This window comes from Sinocyclocheilus grahami, unplaced genomic scaffold, assembly GCF_001515645.1.
Source record: "Sinocyclocheilus grahami isolate Dianchi unplaced genomic scaffold, SAMN03320097.WGS_v1.1 scaffold453.1, whole genome shotgun sequence".
NCBI lineage: Eukaryota > Metazoa > Chordata > Actinopteri > Cypriniformes > Cyprinidae > Sinocyclocheilus > Sinocyclocheilus grahami.
In genome coordinates this window covers 953,618-974,199 of record NW_015505632.1, presented here as the reverse complement: position 1 = coordinate 974,199, position 20,582 = coordinate 953,618, and the positions used below count along the sequence as shown (strand labels likewise).

The 20,582-nt window shown below is 37.1% G+C and overlaps 1 protein-coding gene and 1 pseudogene across 1 annotated transcript; both read right to left on the bottom strand.

The window, feature by feature from the left end:
* Positions 1-415: 415 nt before the first annotated feature.
* On the bottom strand, positions 416-11,676 carry LOC107552596 (alcohol dehydrogenase [NADP(+)] A-like; annotated as a pseudogene).
* A 2,023-nt stretch (positions 11,677-13,699) lies between these two features.
* Positions 13,700-20,367, bottom strand: LOC107552544 (dnaJ homolog subfamily B member 5-like). Its single transcript, XM_016234443.1, has 3 exons — positions 20,295-20,367; positions 18,042-18,310; positions 13,700-14,166 (listed from the first exon to the last, which is right to left on the bottom strand). The coding sequence occupies exons 2-3, from the start codon at positions 18,264-18,266 to the stop codon at positions 13,933-13,935; spliced, it is 459 nt and encodes a 152-aa protein (XP_016089929.1). The 5' UTR covers positions 18,267-18,310; positions 20,295-20,367; the 3' UTR covers positions 13,700-13,932.
* Positions 20,368-20,582: the final 215 nt, after the last annotated feature.

The following is a 20,582-nucleotide window of genomic DNA, read 5'->3' as shown; positions in this document are numbered from 1 at the left end:
GAGGTTTGTGAACATGTACAGATAATGATTATCTCCTAAATAAATGCTTTTAAAATTGTGGAAAAATAAATGTGCATTTGGATAGGATTTAGTAAAAAAAATTTAAAGGAAATTATATACCACTTCTAGGTAAAGAAAAACAACACTAGAGGGTTATTTTTTTTTATACGTGTCCTCTTTAAAAATGCACCACATTTTAAAAATTACCCAATGATTTCCTCTAGCAAATAACTTTGCTTTATAGTTTGCTCTGGCTTAAATCTTAGTTGTTTGATACGGTCATGTGTATATACTCTAGATGGGTTTGCCATACAATCATAAGAAATGGATTTAAATGCAGGTTTTTTTTGTTTTTTTTCCACTTTGATATTGCAGACATGGCAACATCAATCCTAAGAGGTTTACACATTTTCTATTGCATTTTATCAATATGAATCACTGAAAGGAAAATGAGGGTGCTTTGCATCTCTCCAGACTTTTTGTCCATCTTTCTGTGGAGTGAAAAAAACTTTTCAGTCACAACAGATATTTCAAAACTGTAACATACTGTATACTTAACCCATTTAATCCCACCGGTCGCAATTGTGACCACAATTTTTGCTCGCATATTTTTCTGTAGTATTAAAAAAAACCTCTTATTATGAAGCACATGTTCATATATAATGAAAATTTAAGATGTCTACATGAGTTCAGGGCAGGTCTAACATGATTGGGTAGTTTGGCCATGTGACCATACACATTAATTTCCTGGTACTGCCATCTTAATGGAAGGATGTCAAAGCTCAGAAATGACAGGTAAGTCTTCCAAGTAAATTTTTGAATAGCTTATACATTTTTTGTATACATCATCATTAAAGGGTTATCTATACATATTGAAATTATATTATTACATTCTGTTGTCAAACTGCTGATAATTGAAGATGGTCACAATTGTGACTGGTGGTATAACACGGAGTCTATGTACCCCATATGTCATTCTGTGTTATTCTGATGAACTCTCTTTCAGACTGACCTTAAGTCAAGTTTTGGATTTACTTGATGCTGATGATCCAGGGCCTGCAATTTGCAATATAGCAGTGGTTCCAAAGACAGAGAAGGATGCAATAGAAAGCGACTGTGATAGCGATGCATCTGACATGGATTTTACTGGTGACTCCGCTCACCTACCATCAAGAATCTTGAATTCTACTGCAGAACTGTTTAGATCTGATCATTTTGAGGAGGTTGAACCTGCCTGCGAGGACCAACCAAACTTTACAATCCGAACAAGAAGTCTCACAAAAAAGCTTGAATCTGCTTCATCCTCTTTATTGTTATCTTCAGATGCTACTACTGCCACCATACCAGTGACAAAGGCAGAAAGCATCTCTGCTCATCTGATTAAAAGGAACAACAAGAGTAGACATTTCAGAAAGTCCAAAAAAACAGCAAAAAGCCATTTGCCTGACTACATTGTGTATGAACCAACAGCAGCACAATGTCTAAAGGCAACAAATGCAAATCCATTGGATGTGTTTTTAGCAATGTACCCACCATCTCTGAGAGAGCTTCCCATAGAAATGTCAAATCTCTACTCTGCTCAGAACAAAGATAAACCTCTTAATTTAAGCATGGAGGAACTGCTGGTATTCGATGGTGTGCTCCTCAGCTCTGGATATTGTACTGTTCCACGACGGCATTTGCTCTGGTCACTAGATGATGATGTTCACAACAACAGCATCTCCAACGCTATGAGAAGAAACAAATTTGATGAAATTATGGCATCCATCCATGTTGTGGACAACACAAAGTGCAACGATGACCCCTTCTTTAAGGTGAGGCCAATCTTTCAGGAGCTCAATAGCTCATACAAAATTCTGCCAATCAGTAAGTGGCTGTCAGTTGATGAGAGCATGATTCCCTACTATGGGCGCCACGGGTACAAACAGTTCATAAAGGGAAAACCAATCCGCTATGGCTATAAGGTTTGGAGCCTGGCATCCTCAGGGGGTTACCTCTACCACATGGAGCCTTATGCTGGAGTGCATACCCTTCTTCAAAAGACCGGGCTAGGTCAAGGGCCCAGCGTAGTGCTGGGTTTGGCTGAAAAAGCTGGTGTTCCAGGAGGATGCAACTTCATGCATGACAACCTCTTCACCACATTATCCCTGATTGATGAGATGACAAAGCGAGGATATGGGTGCATTGGGACCCTGGGGCAAAACCAGTTGTTTGATGTGCCATTCAAACCAATTAATGAATTCCAGAAGTTACCGTGGGTCTCCACTGAATTTCTGTCTGAAGGAGAAAAGCTACTGGTGAGGTGGAGAGATAACAGTGTGGTCACTGTTGCAAGCAATGTGGAAAATGTCTACTCTGAGGCACCAGTTAAGAGATGGAACAAGGAAGGAAAGGCATATGACTACCTCCAGCAACCTCAAATAATCCGCTCCTACAAGCAGCAAATGGGAGGAGTAGATCTACATGATCTTCAGGTGTCTCGTTACCACAGCACAATAAGATCAAAAAAGTGGTGGTGGCCAATTTATGCCTGGACTCTCCACAGTGCTGTGGTCAACAGTTGGCTGTTCCACAGAGTTGTCATGAATGGTGACTACGATCTCCTTGGATTTCAGCGAGTAGTCGCCCAAAGTCTCCTGAAAAAATTTGGTATTGCACCAAAAGGTCATGGGAGGCCATCCTCAATGTTGGCTGCTGTGACTGATATACCCAGGTTTGATGGTGTTGCTCACTGGCCAATAAACACAGGCAAGCAGATTCTTTAAAGATGTTTTATGAACCATAACATCTGCAAATATGCTCCAAAAGCTATACAAAATAGAAATCTCTAAGTATTCCTTTTGTTTAGCAGGAAATAGGTTTGTCAGATATCGTGTCTGTGAGGGTCGCACATCATTTGGCTGTGAGAAGTGTGCCAGGCCAATGCACATTGAGTGCTTCAAGAAGTTCCATAACCTTAACCATAAACCTTAACCATAAAACATTTGTGATTGTTTTTTAATAATTCCACTGTTACGTCTGAGGGATGTGTCATCTAATCCACGAGTTCCAAACCAGCACACATTTGTGATTATTTTTTAATATTTCCGCTGTTATGTCTGAGGGAGGTTTCATCTAATCCATGAGTTCCACACCAGCACACATTTGTGATTGTTTTTTAATAATTCCACTGTTATGTCTGAGGGAGGTTTCATCTAATCCACGAGTTCCAAACCAGCACACAGTTGTGACTGTTGATTGATAATTGTTGTGACAATTGATTGATATTAATGTATTGTTACATGCTTCTTGACACTGTTACATGTTTCCTACCATAGGCTCATATTTCATCATATGTTTATTTATTCATTTTTTAAATTTATTCCTTAATTTTTAAAAACCTTAAGTTTTTTTTTTTCATTTTGTAATTTTACCTCAGCAGCTTATTTCGGTTTATAATGAAGTTTATAATAATTACCGTCTAAGTTCCTATAATTTGTCATTTTGTCATCATTTTATATATTTATTTGTGCCAAACTGCTGCATACAATTGATGTTTTGTCCTTTTTGAAACTGAGTCAGACAATGTTTACTTCTTTGTTAATGGAATAAAATACTTGTTTCAACAATTTAAACCAGTCTTTAAACTAATTTCTGGAGATGTGTCATTTTGTAAATGCATTTACGCTATAGGCCTAGACTCCCTGTGTTCTACTACCGGTTACAATTGTGACCAGACATAAAACCCATTTTTTTCATGGACTTTTCAATCATTTTTTAAAATAATTGACATTGATTGTTTAATATCCTTACAAATATCACACAAATTCATATATGTCATATCTGGGAAAAATTTGGGATTAAATGGGTTAACATATACTTGATACTCACCATTATAGTTGGAATGATAAGCCTCTCATTCTTGTTGAAGGATTCAATCACCTTCATGTCTTCATCCGATAATTTAAAATCAAAAACCTGTATGCAAAGGTGAGCAGTGATTATATTTACATAATTATCACTGTAACTCTTAAATCTCATTCAGCTGATATGTTCAAAAAATGCCACACCTGGTTTGATGTCAAATGTCATTGGTTCTCATGTCTCTAAAGCTATCACGAAGCACACACATATGAGATATGATAATTACAGGAAAGAAATTCACTAAATATTGACCTAAATTTATTTGGAAAGACATTTCATTTCTGGGCGAACTATCCCAATAACTTGTCGCCCTCTGTCCTCATTACAGCTCTTGTCCTCCAGGTGTCTCTGTATGTCCTCTCTTCTGTTGGCATTCTAAATAAGCACTAATGATGATTGACCTTGCTTAAACTCCTCCAGGTTTATTTAATTCAAGATTTGGTTACATGGAGGCTCAGGGATTAAATAACCTGCCAAGGCATTGAAGTTGAGATGCAAGAGCTCAGGTGCATGTGTTGAAATGAGGAGTCATGGAGGATGAATAATGTTTTAAAGCTTAAGTGTGGAATGTCTCTCACAAGCATGCCCAAATGGATTTAGAAAAATAATGATTGTTTTTAAACTAGGTTTTCTAGACAAACATTTACTGCCGCCCCACAATCACGTCATTGGTTGAGTCAGTGTTGAGGCTGTGATTGGCTGTTCTGGTTTTGCTGGCAAAGAGCTTTTTAGGAAGGTCAACCTCTTATGGTTGTCTCTGGATGGTAAAATGGAGCAGGAGAAAGTATTTTATAAAACGGATAGTTCCGGTCCTTGATTCTGATTGGTCATTCGAAACCATTGTAAATTACACTACAAACATACACCTTTGTTTACTTCTGTGTGTTGCTCGACAACCACTTTGTTGGAACCACAACTGTTTCTGAGGAACTACATTGTTTGGTGGAAGTATACTGTTTTTATTTATATCATTACACTTTATTTGCTCTGTTTTATTCTGTGAAACCTTACTACGTTTATGGAATAACCGTTTTATAAAAGCAATAAGCCCCGTGAAGCCATGGTTTACAGTGAATTTATAACAGCTAAGGGGGTTTTAGGTGCAAAGGGTAACAACGCCACCCTTAGCTGTTATAAATTCACTGTAAACCACGGCTTCTTGGGGCTTATTGCTTTATTAACCTTGAAAAAATTACGTTTTAAGACTTTTTCCAACCTACCTCAATGTTCTGCTTGATCCTGGATGGAGTGACGCTTTTGGGGATGCAAACGACACCTCTCTGTATGTGCCATCTATGAGTCAAAAACAAATCCAGAAATGTGTAATGGACATGTACTCAAAATCACACTAATAATACTCACATAAAACATAAAAGGAGGAATCCCTACTCAGCAGACAATATGGGCCTATTCTTGGATCAGATGACCATCCTCACCTGATGACAACCTGAGCAGGGGTCTTGTTATAGCGTTTGGCCAAACTGACCACCCTTGGATCATCCAGCAGATGGGCTTCTCCAGGTGTAACCCATGGGTGATCAGGAGAACCCAGAGGACTGTAGGCTGTTACTACCAGCCCTCGACTCCAACAGTGAGATACCAGCTGAGTCTGAACCAGGTAAGGATGGCACTCCACCTGTAAATATTTTGGAATGAAGCAAACAAAAAAACTTTTTATAATAGTTATTATAATGTATATTTACATTTACATTTATTAATTCATTCAAATACACAAAACAGAATAGCTCAAATTGTTGCCATTAGTTGTCAATGGCAAATTAACGCAAGGACAGTCCAGTCTTACGGTCTTTGCAATTATCACTTTTACATACCTGGTTAACCACTGGCTTGTGTTTGGCAAAGCAGAGAATGTCATCAGTCTGTCTGGCATTGAAGTTTGACAAGCCAATGGCTTTTACCAGGCCTTGGTCAACCAGCTTCTCCATGGCTGCCTATGTGTCTCTATAGTGAGTGTCATCATACCGAATAGTGCCATCAGGTCGCCGGGGCATCAGCTCATCTCCTCTCCTGGAAGTACTGAAAACATATTAGCTATAATATTTTGTAGTACACTTTTGCACTTTCAAACCATTCATTCAGCTGGAATTATGGCCACATTTGGTCCTATAAGGCCTCATTACACTGAAACTCTTGCAGCACAGCAACCCGTCCCCCCTCCTTCTCTCCCACATCGCTTCAGAAGATTTGTATTTCAACCAAATGCTGTTGTTTTGAGCTAATCAAAGGATGCTGAAAAAAAGTATACATTTTTCCACAAAAATATTAAGCAGCACAGTGATAATAATAATAGGAAATGTTTCTTGTGCAGCAAACCAGCATATTAGAATTATTTATAAAGGATCATGTGACATTAAAGACTGGGATAATGACTGCTGAAATTTCATGCCATCACAACAATAAATTACATTTTTAAACATATTATTTTAAATTGTAATATTTAACATACTGCATTTTTTATTTTAAATAAATGCAGCCTTGATTAGCATTAGAGGCTTCTTTAAAAAAAAACTTTGAAAGGTGGTGTATGTTGGAGAAAGTCAAATAAATTGCTCCACTATCCAAGAGCTAGATATGGAAACATAAAGACTTACTCAAAGGCCACTGGCGAGTGCATGAGATACAGGTCCAGATAACTGAGCCTCAGATCGGACAAAGACTTTTTGCAGGCCTCCTCCACATCATCTGGATGGTGCTTGGTGTTCCATAATTTGGATGTCACAAAAATGTCTTCTCGTCTCAGAGGCTGGTTACAAATTTCATGTGTGTGATGTATTGATGATTTTAAGGTAATTGTCTTTGATGGATTTCATGTCTAGTTTTATCTGCAGGTACCTTTCCTTCTCCAAATCGTTCACTCAGGGCCTGTCCGACCTCTCGCTCATTGCTGTAAACTGCTACGCAGTCAATGTGCCTGTAGCCACAGTCTAAAGCTGCTAGTACAGGCTGCTTCACCTACAGTAAGAAACAATCCAATCCAGTTCTGCCACAATGAATAAATCAGCTAATAAACATACAGAAATAAGAAGATACAGTGCAATTTTGGGTTATACTAAACTTTTTATCAGCTTATGTTGGTTTTGACACACCTGTCCTGGGGCACTTTTCCATGTTCCTAAGCCCACCGCTGACATCTGCTGACCCGTGGAGAGAGTGACTGTTGCTGTCATGGTTTAAGTAGAGCACTTTTTCCTATCAATAAATAAACACACAAATTGTAGACCTGAATGACTGTCTATTATTATTTTTATTATTTATAATTTTGTTTATTTATTATTATCCATTATAAAATTTAGACGACCTTTAAAAAATTATAGTGATTCTGATAAATGCATTGTGTTAATGGTTCTGTATGTTTCTTTTAATTTGCTGTCTAAAATGTAAAATTTGTGTTTTGTAGTGTAATTCTAGTTTAAACATTCAAAATTACAAATTTCACATCAGTCAACATAAATATAGTATTACCTATATTTATAGTATATAGTATTACCTATATTACCTACATGGATCATAAAACCATGTATGAGCATGTAACAGTGCAGAGATATTTGTGACCCTGGAGCACAAAACCAGTCTTAAGTCGCTTGGGTATATTTGTAGCAATAGCCAACAATACATTGTATGGGTCAAAATTGTCGATTTTTCTTTTATGCCAAAAGCCATTAGGATATTAAGTAAAGATCATGTTCCATTAAGATATTTTGTAAATTTCCTACCGTAAATATATCAAAACATAAATTTTGATCAGTAATATGCATGGCTAAGAACTTCATTTGGACGACTTTAAAGGCGATTTTCTCAATATTTAGATTATTTTGCACCCTCAGATTCCAGATTTTCAAATAGTTGTATCTCGGCCAAATATGGTCCTATCCTAACAAACCATACATCAATGCAAAGCTTATTTATTCATATTATGTATAAATCTTAATTTTAAAAAATTGACCATTATGACTGCTTTTGTGGTCCAGGGTCACATTTAGTCTTCCTGCTCCTTTCCAGAGGTTTCCTAACACTGGAGATTTGCCTTGAATTAGAGTGATTATTTCAGGTTTAATTGGTTTAAAATAGAACCACTGTATATTAAACTTCATAAGATGAAAAAAGAGAGCCAATATTTTGCTGAAGTTTGCAAATCCACAGAATGAATGATTTAGTTCATATTTTACCTCTGATAATGCTCCATCATACTGACACAGTTACTGAGCTTTTATATACTAAGTTCGAAGTCTTTGTTTACCCATTTCCTAAAAGGCTGAACAATTACCAAAAGCCATCCAGACAGCTACAGCTATCTGAGGAACATCATATGACAAGAACATTCAGACATATTTTGACACTCTTTTTTTTATTTAATCATACTAAACAGTACTGATGTCGTCACTTGTCAGTGTGGCTTTGGGGGGAATGAAGTTAATGAAATGACTTGGGTCAGGAAATGGCATCTGTTTATTCTGGGTATGTTCACAATGGAGCCGTATATCAAAACAGTTTAGAGTCAGTCACATTCTTACATGCTCAGGTTTAGCGCTCTCAGCTGTTAAGGCCCTCCTGCTGCACAAATATAGAGCCAGCGAATTATTACTGTCCGTCGCAAGACTGCTCCAAGTGTTGTGACTTGGCAGCGCGCTTGACTCAAGGTCCACTCCACTTCCCTTATGTGGTCAGACTAAATGACTTAGTCATCTCAATGCAGAGGAAAAAACCTGCAACCCCCGAATAACATTCTTGATTGTGGAGTCACTGGCAGTCTATTAGCACCAATGGCTCATTTTAAAGTGAGAGTACTCTTAGAACGCTTGTAATAAATAGCACATGAGTATGTTTGTTTATTGCTGAACCTCTTTGTGTATTTGGCAATAGGAGGTACATTTTAATTTGAATTGTTACTGATATTTTTGTCATTGTTATGCAAATCTGCAGTAGTTTGGCATGGAATAGATGTATATTTAAATGATCTGATTTCTGCCAATGTTGTACTGGATTCAAACTTGAAACTACTGTCTCTGCATACAGTGTTTATAATTATAATATGTCCTAGTTTTTAGACACATTGACAAAATACCAGCAGAATGCCTCAGCACTCAGTTTTTGGTTAATTTACTTTTTTTGTCTTCATGAATATGTATTCTGGTATTAACCAGCAAGGGCCATTAATCTCTTGGGTGACATCAGGCTAGATTATTAGTGAGGCGGCAACACTTCTGGAAGCACAAATAAAAATAAATGCATTATTTAGTTCAGGAAATGCCTGATGGGTGTTTCAAAAAGTTGAAAAGAGGGGAAAAAAAATTTCGTATGCACTTCAAGAGGCATCACAGACCCAGATTTTCTAAATATTAGTGACACTAATCTGAATATTGGAGGCAATGTTTCGCCCTGCTCTCCATCTCAACTCTGAAAATTGAGTATTTTCAACAAAGTCAAACAATTCAGATTAAACTTGTAAAGATGAAAATAGGGGACTCGTACTTTTATATGTTCAGGTGCCAGAGGAAGACTTTGCCAGTCAGACTTTAAAGGGGTTGTGAACTGAGAAATTAAAATTCCCTTGATCTTTTGATAGATAAGAGGTCACTGTGCTATAAAAACATTCTGTACGTTTCATAAATCAAAACTTGCTTGTTAGTATAAAAGCAGCTTATATTGAAGCCAATCTGCCAAAACGACAGCTTGTGGAATGTGACACTTTATGACGTAATTGTGTTGCTAAACACCGCCTCCGCAGAAGAAGATCAACGCCTGCTTCTACAGCACTGCCTGTTTAGCCCCGCCCACCGATTTGCACGTGTAGTATAAATAACCAGAGAGGCAAACACAGGTCTACGCAGAAATCAAACGATAAACTTTATTAGATCCATTTTTTAATAAAGTCAGTAAGTACTCCCTTACGCTTCATTTTACTGTGGATTCATTTACAAACAAGCCACAATTTGATATGGGATTTTCAGAAAGACTGAAACTAATATATGATGGTGTTCTGATTATATTGGATCCAATGTCGCACCACACAAGTGTGAGTAACTGTTATTATTACGTGATCACTATTGCTTTGTCTGTTATTGCAGATCATCTGGTACTGAGCATTTATGCGTTTTTAACCTAAATCACAGCAGTGTCCATCTGTGTAGGACGTAGGCTGTCAAACACGCACAACTCACTTGTTTTCCAATCATAGCAGTGGGCGTTTACTTCAGAATCTACAATCTGCCACGGCTATTCAAACAGAGCGTTCTGATGAGGGGGGTCAAAACAGGACAGAAAATAGCCTATTACTTCTAAATTATTGTGTTTTGATGTAAAAATCGTGATAACACAAGTGGACCTCAGAGAACAGTACAAAATGAAAAACAAAGGCAGTTCATGATACCTTTTATTGTTTCAATTTATTTCAATAGTCATGCTTAATATTTACAGTGCTTTTTGGGATTACTCTTGTTAAAGCTGTTGAGTGCACAGTCTTGTAACGTTCTGTCTTTTTGTCTGATTTTCAAATGCTTCTAGTGTGGGAAGTTGATGTATCCTACAAGCCTATATGATCCAAAATGTCCTAGGGTCAATCCCTGGTCAGCTCATTTACGTGCACAGTATGAACTTGAACTCCACAGAGAACCGAGTGGAACGTCAGTGCTAATTTCTCAAATCATACAGTCAGTGGCAGATCCATTAGAGGAATGCAGTGCAGTTAATGGAGCTGCCATGCTGTGACACAGATAATCAGACCCATCAAAACACGCAGTGAACCATGAATTGATCTCTAAGAGATTTTATACTTCGTCAGAAGTGCATCCATCAATAGACATTGCACTTCATAAAGAAATAATTGAATTAACACCTTTAGTTAATTTAACTTGTGAAATAATGCATTTTGTATGCCTTAAGGGAAGTTGACCGAGTCAAATACTCCTGGTTACTGAGAATGGTCTGATTCACCAGTTAATTTCAGAGGAGGGATCAGGATCATTTCTGAGTCAAGTGATGTGGCATGAGCCATTTGTCAGACTTATCCGCATAATGAAAGCATTCTCCATTCATGTCACGTAGACTTTACATAATGTACTTTAAATAGATAAAAGCAAATGTTTCGCCCCAAAGATTATACATTTATTTGAAATATAATTTAAAACTCCAGTAGGGATCTTTGGAGTCATGTGGAGTCGATATTCTGATTTAAATTTTGGTTACCTTGGTTACACTCTTAAAAATAAAGGTGCTTCACGATGCCATAGAAGAACCTTTTTGTCTAAATGGTTCCATAAAGAACCTTTAACATCTGAAGAACCTTTCTGTTTCACAAAAGCTTCTTTGTGGCGAAAGAAGGTTCTTCAGATTACAAAAAGGTAAGAAAGAGATGGTTCTTTAAAGAACCTTTGACTGAATGCTTCTTTGTGGAACCAAAAATGGTTCTTCTATGGCATCACTTGAAGAACCTTTTGAAGCACCTTTATTTTTAAGAGTGTACCCTGAGTTTTGGTTACCTTGTGTGCCCAGTGTTGTCATCTCATTTGGACAGCTGCCAGTCTGCCGTCTACTGTACATTTCATTCAGTCTGAAACAAAGAGATCCTTATTATTTTCTTTTCAGTCAAGACTTTTGGTTTATTTCATGTTCTCATAAATTATTCATAAAGCACCAAAAATGTATACTGTTAGTGTACTGAAAATGATAGAGTTCAATAGTACTTCACACACACTCTTCAAGGCCCGATTCTTTCTGAATCACAGGAAACGAACACAGCGCTTGCATTCTGCATTGATTTATCCTCCCATTGGGTGCAGGGAGCTGCATTTAATACTGTCTCATACACGAGGACAGAAGAAATAAACATGAGACATTTCAAATTTGACATTCAAATTCAAAACAGAAGTGGCTGGATGTCCGAAAATCTGCTGAGTACAATGGTACAACAATCCAAACATAGACCAGCACATAATAAAACAACATGACACTAGTCATTATGTTCCTCCGTACTTTCATTTTATCACCAAATACAGCAATTATTAAATGACATAGTTACGACTGTATAAGAGATATCCTGGAAGGATCCTTGGAAATATGAAAATTGTTGTTTAGATAGAAAATACGGTTTCTCAAAGGCTGCTGTTACTGTAGAAAGATGGTACATCACAAATCAGTTGAAAGGGAGGCTTTGTACTTGATATAAATCTAAACTAAAATACAGAGAACTATTGCAAATTATTTCACATTGCACACATTAAAAAGTGTGAAATGCAGTATACTGAAACTGTTGTAGTAAAAAGCCGTTCAAAAAACAATTCCCTCATAACTTCATAAAAAAGCTATAGCTGTGCTTACTGATCAATGAAGACCTGCATTTCAAAAAAGACAAACTTTTAACATCACAGTTCTCACTTTCATCTTTTTTCATATTGGATTAAAATTGGGTTTTTCAACTTACTGAAATTGAGAGTGTCATGCTGCACTTTGGAGGATGTTTGGGTTTCTTTTAATGTGTGTGGCGGTGTGTATAGTGAAGTAAATGAATGAGCATTTTCCAATAGCTATCCCTCCTCAGTCATTTTTTAAAAATGATTTTGCCCACATGTTGCTCAAATGATATTTTTGCACGTAACACAAAATGTCTTATTTAGGCTGTTCATTTTCATACAATGAAAGTGATTTTTGATTACAGCTGACAAACTTTGACAGAACAACCTGACACAGGAACAGACCAGAATTTATTATTCAAAGAATTTGTTATTCACTGAAATTTTCCTTCTCTCAGTTAATAAAATAATGAAGAACTGTCAGCAAGGACGATTTGCCAGACCATAAATCATAAAATGTTGTGTACATATTTACTAAACAATCTAAGTCAAAGATTTTTGTTTTGTATGATCCATGTGATGTGTCAAATATTTAACCTATAATATAACTTGGCTATATAAAATATTGCCTATGGTGATGTTTTTATTGTTTTTTTGTCCCTTTGCACCTTGTTAAATTAAAAATGAGGGGGAGAGAGAGAGAAGAATTTCTTCCACTTTAGAATATAGTATATTTAAAAAATGTTAGCTTCACAAAGTCATCATCTACTTTTCATTGTTTGGAAAACATTCTGCTAGCTAACTCCTACATATTCTACACATTATATGTTAACAGCACCATGAAGATGACTACATTCTTCCTTCCAATTTGTCCTTTTTGAGTAAACTATCTCTGTAATGATGGTTACTGCCATACGTTGATTTTGGGTACAAAAATGACCGATTCATCTGATTAGAGTATTTTTTCAACAATAGCCTAAAGAAAGTAGCAAATAACTGGTTTGAGCCACATTAAGGCACTCAAAATTTCTGTGACCTCAAAAATCCTGTAATCACACCACCATAAATGCCAGTACCTGATCCTTCAAGAACTAGCAGAAAGCACCTGTAGACTGTTGAGATGCATGAGGGAGTGGAAATATATCAAATAGTTACCAAATGGCTCTGCTGGTGCTCAAAAATCCTAAAAATCCAGAAGTCTCCAACACTGCAGTTGTCTTACATAGACCACTTCATTTAAAATGAGATTATCGATTATTACAAGGGAAGGGAATTTAATCTGCTACAAAATAACAGATTCAAATCCAGAATAAATAGCCAGAGGTTGTTGGATTATCCTTGTATCCATCATTACACAAAAAATATTAACCTTCCATCCAACAAATCAGCCACTCTGTCTTTCTTGTAAAAGTGTTTGCCTTCAACATGTTGATGAAGAGAATAAAAACTGTTAAGGGGAAATAATTATAATAAAAAAATATTTCTAAAAATAAAATCTTGGTTGAAAGTCATGAGCCTCAGCATAAACACAAACTACTTAAAAATCCCCCAAAATCAGCGTTCCACATGTTCAGAGAAAGTGATAATAAATTAGGTAAAACTGTAACAAAATATCAAATGAGCCTCTGGTCCTTACGACATATTTGTCCCTCTTCGAATTCAGCGTCTGTTTTTTGGGGAAAACGGTGTGTTGTAACCATACAGTGAATGCACTGAACTTCCTCTAAGACTGTGGTAGGTGCTGTTTGATGATCTCTCTGGACTGGGGTGGTATTCTGTCTGGGAAGCGCACCTGGAACTCCACTATCAAATCCCCACGTTGAGACGGATTTTTTGGGAAAGGTAGGCCTTCTCCACGCAGTCTCTTGATTGTGCCTGGTTTGATGATATCGTTGCAGGGCAATGTGATCGCTCGGTTGTCAATAGTGGGAATGTTCACCGTACAGCCACACAATGCCTATCAAAAAAGCAAAGTGAAGTCAGTGCGAGAGCCGTTGATGGTATTTCAACACTTAAGCACAAACTCTACATGGCGACATAGAGACCTAGTGTAAGATGCCTCTATGATGTTACAGGCACAGGGAGCACATGTACAGTATATATTCATATAAAATAGTAAGTATATATGTGTTTATATAGCACACTGTCTAAAAAAAAATTGGTGAAATTTATGGTAAAAACTGGCAGTTGTGGTTGCCAGAATTTTACTGTAGAAAATACATAGCAATATTTTAAGTTTTACAGATTGAACAAAAAATTTAGAAAAAAAATAAAACATTATTTGGTACATTACCAAATTTTCCAAAATCTTTTTTTTTACTTTATAACATACCGCCTGCAAAACCAGGTTTAAAACACTGATGGTAAAGAGAAATCCACATAATACATCAAAATTAATCATAAGTAGCTTTTCCAAAAGCTGAGGTAAATACTACTATATAGAAGGTGCACAGTGTCATACACATGAATATAAAACACCATCATGGTAACAAACATGACATTAAAGTAATGCAATAAACATTCACATAAAGAAGTCCAATACAGTAAAACTCCAATGGTCATAACTGATAAGAAAAACTAAGATGACACATTGTATAAAGGATTATTATTTGATTATTTTATGTAAAATACAGTAAAAAAAGCAATATTGAAATATTAATACAACTTAAAATAACTCATTGTAATATGTTGATTTGGTGCATTTAGCAGACGCTTTTATCCAAAGCGACTTACAAATGAGGACAATGGAAGCAATCAAAATCAATAAAAGAGCAATGAAATGCAAGTGCTATGACAAGTCAAGGTTTTTTTAATTTATATTTTTCCACAAAAAATATTAAGCAGCACTGTTTCAACTGTATTTTTGAAACTTTTTGTTCAAAAGCATTAAAACATTTAATTAAAAACTTCTAGCAAGAGCTGTGAAGTTTGGACTTGGATTGTGTAAATGTGGGCAAGCATGTGGGGATGTCCAAGTGTGTGTGTGTGTTATGCTACAGAAGGGGTAGCTGAGTGCAGTGCACAGAAAGCTAATTTTGGCCACTGCTCTCATTTCACAGGGCTAATGAAGCAACTGAAAAATCAGCTGAGGAAATAAATTGCGAAACTCAAATCAGAAGTTGCCATCGAACTAAAATGATATTACTTCAACAGATTGAACACTTTCAAATTGTCAAAATAAGCAAACCATAATAACACCATAGTAATGTCCTCATTTGTACCAATCAGGTTGTGAACGTATCACTATGCCTTTAGGTTCGCTGTCAAAAATGCCAATGTGAACGCTAAGCGGACCAGGAACCAATGTATCATTTTTCTTTTTGGTCCGGACCAAATGAACCAAACGAACCGAACTACAAGTGTGAACACACCTTAAAGCTTTAGCTGTGTGCAGTGAAGAGCCTGCAGTTATTGCATGTGAGCTAATGTTGGAAAAGTTTTCATGAACTTTCTGTGAATACCAAGCACAAATATTGCCAGACAGCTCTGCTTAGCAGCTGCATCAAGGGATAAGAAAATGTGTTCGCAATGACATCAGCTCCTTCCTACAGACAGCAGTAGTGTGGGCTGGGGGGATGGGAGCCGTGGGATTCATGGAAAGAAGGGAGTAGCTGATACTCTCACAAAACAGTTGACGATGACAAGTTGCCAGGCATCTCCTCAACTCTGGCTAATGATGATGTTTCCCAAACAGCAACTAGAACTAAACCAAACTTAATGTCAGAACTGCAGCAGAATTAAACTAAGACTGCTGGGGTTTTAATGTTTTTGTCTCATCACTTCGGCTGGACGGGGCATCACAATCTGGTAAGGGGCGTAACATTTCCGTCACATGCTTGAGGTATTCAGCCAATCACAATGCACTGGATAGCTGGCCAATCACAGCACACCTTGCTTTTCAGACCGATGAGCTTTGTAAAAATCGACGCGTTTCAGAAAGGCGGGACATAGAGGAGAAACAATAATGTACAGTATGTGGAAAATAATGTGTTTTTTGAACCTTAAACCGCATAAACACATTTCATTACACCAAATACACAAAATAATGTTCTTTTTAGCAACATCATATGACCCCTTTAACTAAAGAACTACTGAATGCACCTTTAAGACACTGTGCTCAAATTAACAAATTAACCTTACAAATTCAGATTGCTGGACAAAGAACAGAAATACGATTTTAAACTTAACTTCATTTCTATTATTGTCCCTTAGCTGGCTTCTCTTGGTTGGTTCTGAAAAAAATATTTTGGCAAGAACATGCAGTACAAATCCTGGACAAGTGATGAAACTGAGTGGAAGACCACAGCATGGTGTGTAAGTGCTCTTTAAGCTCTAGTGTCTGAACTGTGTTTTGAGGTTCACTGCAAAACTATCTTATTCACAAAATTAAAAGTACAGAAAGAGCATGTCAATTAGGTTCAAACAATCTTTTATTTTGTGCTTTTCAGTTCTGTAAAAAAAACATTAACACCCATGCGTTATGGTGGGTGATTGATGGCTTGTAACAAATGCACTCCTTCTAACGATCAAGACACAAGCTGACTCATTTTCCAACTTCACATCTTCAACTCTTCAGTCTGCCTACTTAATGCGGACACCTTATAAAACACATTTCCACCTCATTCTTTGCAACTTCAATGAACTCCTCAGGCCAAAACAACTAATGAGGGGATGGTTATTAAAGTGGGTCATTTGGGAATAACAGATTCATAGGCCTATACCATAATACAAAATAAAAAAACATAATAAATCAGTGTGAATCTGTGAATAGAGCCAAATTAGCTTGCTACTGCTACAGCCTTTTGACTGTACCCGATGCCTCTTTTTTCAAGCAAAATGGAACAGCAGTGCTCAGAAAGAACGGATGCAAAGACTCTAAAAACATAAAGGGATTCCTTGCGAAATTCATGAGTAACATTAGTAAAGGCGGAGTTGGCAGGTGTACTCAGTGTAAAGATGCTTAGTTTGGCATCTAGCCTGGAGTTGGCATAAGTGGGAACATTTGAAATCCTTCTTTGTTTCAACCGACTTTTTTCTTATTTTGGAAAAGTGCCATGTTTATAGTCCTTGCATTTGTCAGAGAACTTTTCTGCATCATCCTGCAGTGCGAGGGAGTTATTTTGATTGTCAGGAAAAAGAAGGGGTGGTAAAGCTGCTTTGACAGTGTATAAAGAACAGTGGTCTAGCCACGTGAACATGACAAAGATCCTTTTAAGGGTTGTCCTATCTGGTATAAACAGAACTGTGCCTGGGTCCATTAAGACTTGTTGTTATTAGCATGTATTGTTTTCTTAGAAAATATATATTGGAGTATTATGCACTATTTTAGACTGTAAATATGAATACAATACCAATTACCTTACATTGCTGGATAGACACTTAATAGGGCTGTTCACACTTGTAAAAAATTATGCCCGTGCCATTTTAAACCCTGGGAAAATTGACTCCTAGGTTATTGTGTTTCATATTTCACACTACTCACAATTAACCTGGGGTTGAAAATGAATCCTGGGTATTCATAATCCGACATTTCACACTATATATTTCTAAAACACGGTCTACTATATATTGCTAAACCGCTTCAAATTACATGTGTGAAATGTTCATCTACCCAGTTTTAAAAGCAGAGTTTACAACAAAAATAACCCAGGATTAAGCACAGTGTGAAAAGCTTTAAAGTTTAGTGTGTCCAAATCCATAAATGAACAGAGAACTGGCTACATACTGGTTATCAGATTATTGTTTCCTAGAAAACTAATTATGGCCCAAGAATGAATCATACAATCTGATAAGGCTCTGAGATGTTTGGCAATGGTTCTTCTGTACATGGACCCAACCATACTTACCATCCTCGCCGTATTGGTCATAGATGACTCTCTTCTTTGGGTCACTCAGAACCTCATAAGCCTCTGCTATCTCTTTAAACTTCTCTTCAGCATTGGGATCCTTGTTTTTGTCTGGATGGAACTTTAGGGCCATCCTTCTGTAGGCCTTTTTGATTTCATCTTCATTAGAGCCTGAAGTTATGCCAAGGGTCTTATAGTAATCCTTCCCCATGGCTTTGATTTACAGACAGAGTCCTTCCAGGACGACCAAACTTTCTACAAAACAACGATGAAAACAAGCAAGGTAAATAATAAAGTAATAAAAATGCATTCAGGTTATATTGAATTTGTTTATTTTGTTATGTCAACATAAAAAATAATTTTCATTCCAGCAGAAATCGCTTGTCTCCTCCTCTTTTGGAACTATTTGTATCGACGGTCGGGGCAGAAATATGCAAATGAATTGGCCAATTTGTGTTTTAAACGTAAATGACTTGATAATAATTCCTTATTTATTTATCTGTTAAGTAAACTTCTGCTCTTGTAATATTACTTGTGCTGCAATAAGTGCTCACGATGTTCTTACGAGAGATGCAGTAGCCAAAAATAAAACACCGCAATATTCTACAATTATCTCACAGTGGCCAAGAAAGATTTCAGTGTGTCACAGCATCGATAACAAGATGTATTTGAAATGAAATGGTATGGATAGCGCTGAGAACAGATCCTGATCTTCTGAGCGCGTCGTTTGGGCGGCACTGCAGACACAGCTCGAGAAACACTAACAAAGACTTGATGTTCAGCATATTATACAGAGCAGTTTCCACTTACACACAAACAAACATGAATTTAAAAGAACCTCTTTTCCGTTTGACTGAAAACGGCTCTGTTTAACACCATCCACTGTGTTCGACGAGGTTCACTAAAGCTCACCGGTTATGTCTGCAGAACAATGATGTCGGTTTGCCGCATCCGACAGGAAATCCTCATCATCGCTAAATCAAGCCCTCTGAGGTCTCCCGGTATTCCTCTCCGGTATTAATGATGTCATGGTGACCAGCAATGAACAAATAACGGACGACTGGGGACTGAGTGATATCTGACTGTCGTCAGTTAGACAAGCCTGACCTCTTTATGTGTTCTTCGCATAAAAACAGATTTTTGGATTATCCGCGTCTGCACCAGCATGCAGCTGTAAAGGTATAGGCTCTCTGCAGGATGTGCACACCAGGGTGCGATTAAACATCGTCCTTAAATTAGACGCAAGCAGAGATGAAATCAAGACCGGCTGTGTCTCAAAATCTTCTGAGCCGTCTAAGCAGCAGGCAGCTTGAGAAACACGCACTTTTATAAAAGTAAAGATTACCATACAAATTAAAAAGCCTGATGCTGATTACAGTCTATGGCCTGCTATTAGGATATATTAGGTTATCGTATCAATATAAATCATTACTATTAATTGTAAATCGACACCGTTTGTTTATAATAATTCTCGGTGGGCTACTCAAGTTGTCAAATTCCGTTGAGACGCTTTTAAAAACAGACTATAGCCTCTAAAATCTCTTACGGTAAAGGATAAAGATGCCAATCGGATGCACACGTGTGTTCCAGTTGTATTTTTGAAGGTACCCGGTATTCCTCTCCGGTATTAATGATGTCATGGTGACCAGCAATGAACAAATAACGGACGACTGGGGACTGAGTGATATCTGACTGTCGTCAGTTAGACAAGCCTGACCTCTTTATGTGTTCTTCGCATAAAAACAGATTTTTGGATTATCCGCGTCTGCACCAGCATGCAGCTGTAAAGGTATAGGCTCTCTGCAGGATGTGCACACCAGGGTGCGATTAAACATCGTCCTTAAATTAGACGCAAGCAGAGATGAAATCAAGACCGGCTGTCTCAAAATCTTCTGAGCCGTCTAAGCAGCAGGCAGCTTGAGAAACACGCACTTTTATAAAAGTAAAGATTACCATAAAAATTTAAAAGCCTGATGCTGATTACAGTCTATGACCTGCTATTAGGATATATTAGGTTATCGTATCAATATAAATCATTACTATTAATTGTAAATCGACACCGTTTGTTTATAATAATTCTCGGTGGGCTACTCAAGTTGTCAAATTCCGTTGAGACGCTTTTAAAAACAGACTATAGCCTCTAAAATCTCTTACGGTAAAGGATAAAGATGCCAATCGGATGCACACGTGTGTTCCAGTTGTATTTTTGAAGGTATACAAAATTGAAAACAGAGCTTACCGTATCAAAGTATCCTTTAGCTGTCTGCCGGTTAGAGCTGCATGACATTCTACTCCATTCCGTTAACCACGCCCCTAATTTACATATGACCCACCCCGTACACGCCACAAATAAATCACTCCAGTACAAAACGCCGGACCACCTCCAAAATCATAACTGACTTGGGGTGCATTTTAGGTATCTGACAAAATGCATAAAAAAAAATTAGAGTAAGTAGTCTATTTTTGTCTGTATACAAACATACACGTATACAAATATATTTTATATTACACAAATACATTTTATATG

Bases quoted from the DNA above. Each gene is read 5' to 3' on its own strand.
- LOC107552544 (XM_016234443.1), bottom strand. From the start codon at position 18,266: ATGGGGAAGGATTACTATAAGACCCTTGGCATAACTTCAGGCTCTAAT. The intron at 14,167-18,041 runs GTCCATGTACAG...CTTTTTTGATAG, and splicing joins AGGATGGTAAGTATGGTTGG to GCATTGTGTGGCTGTACGGT.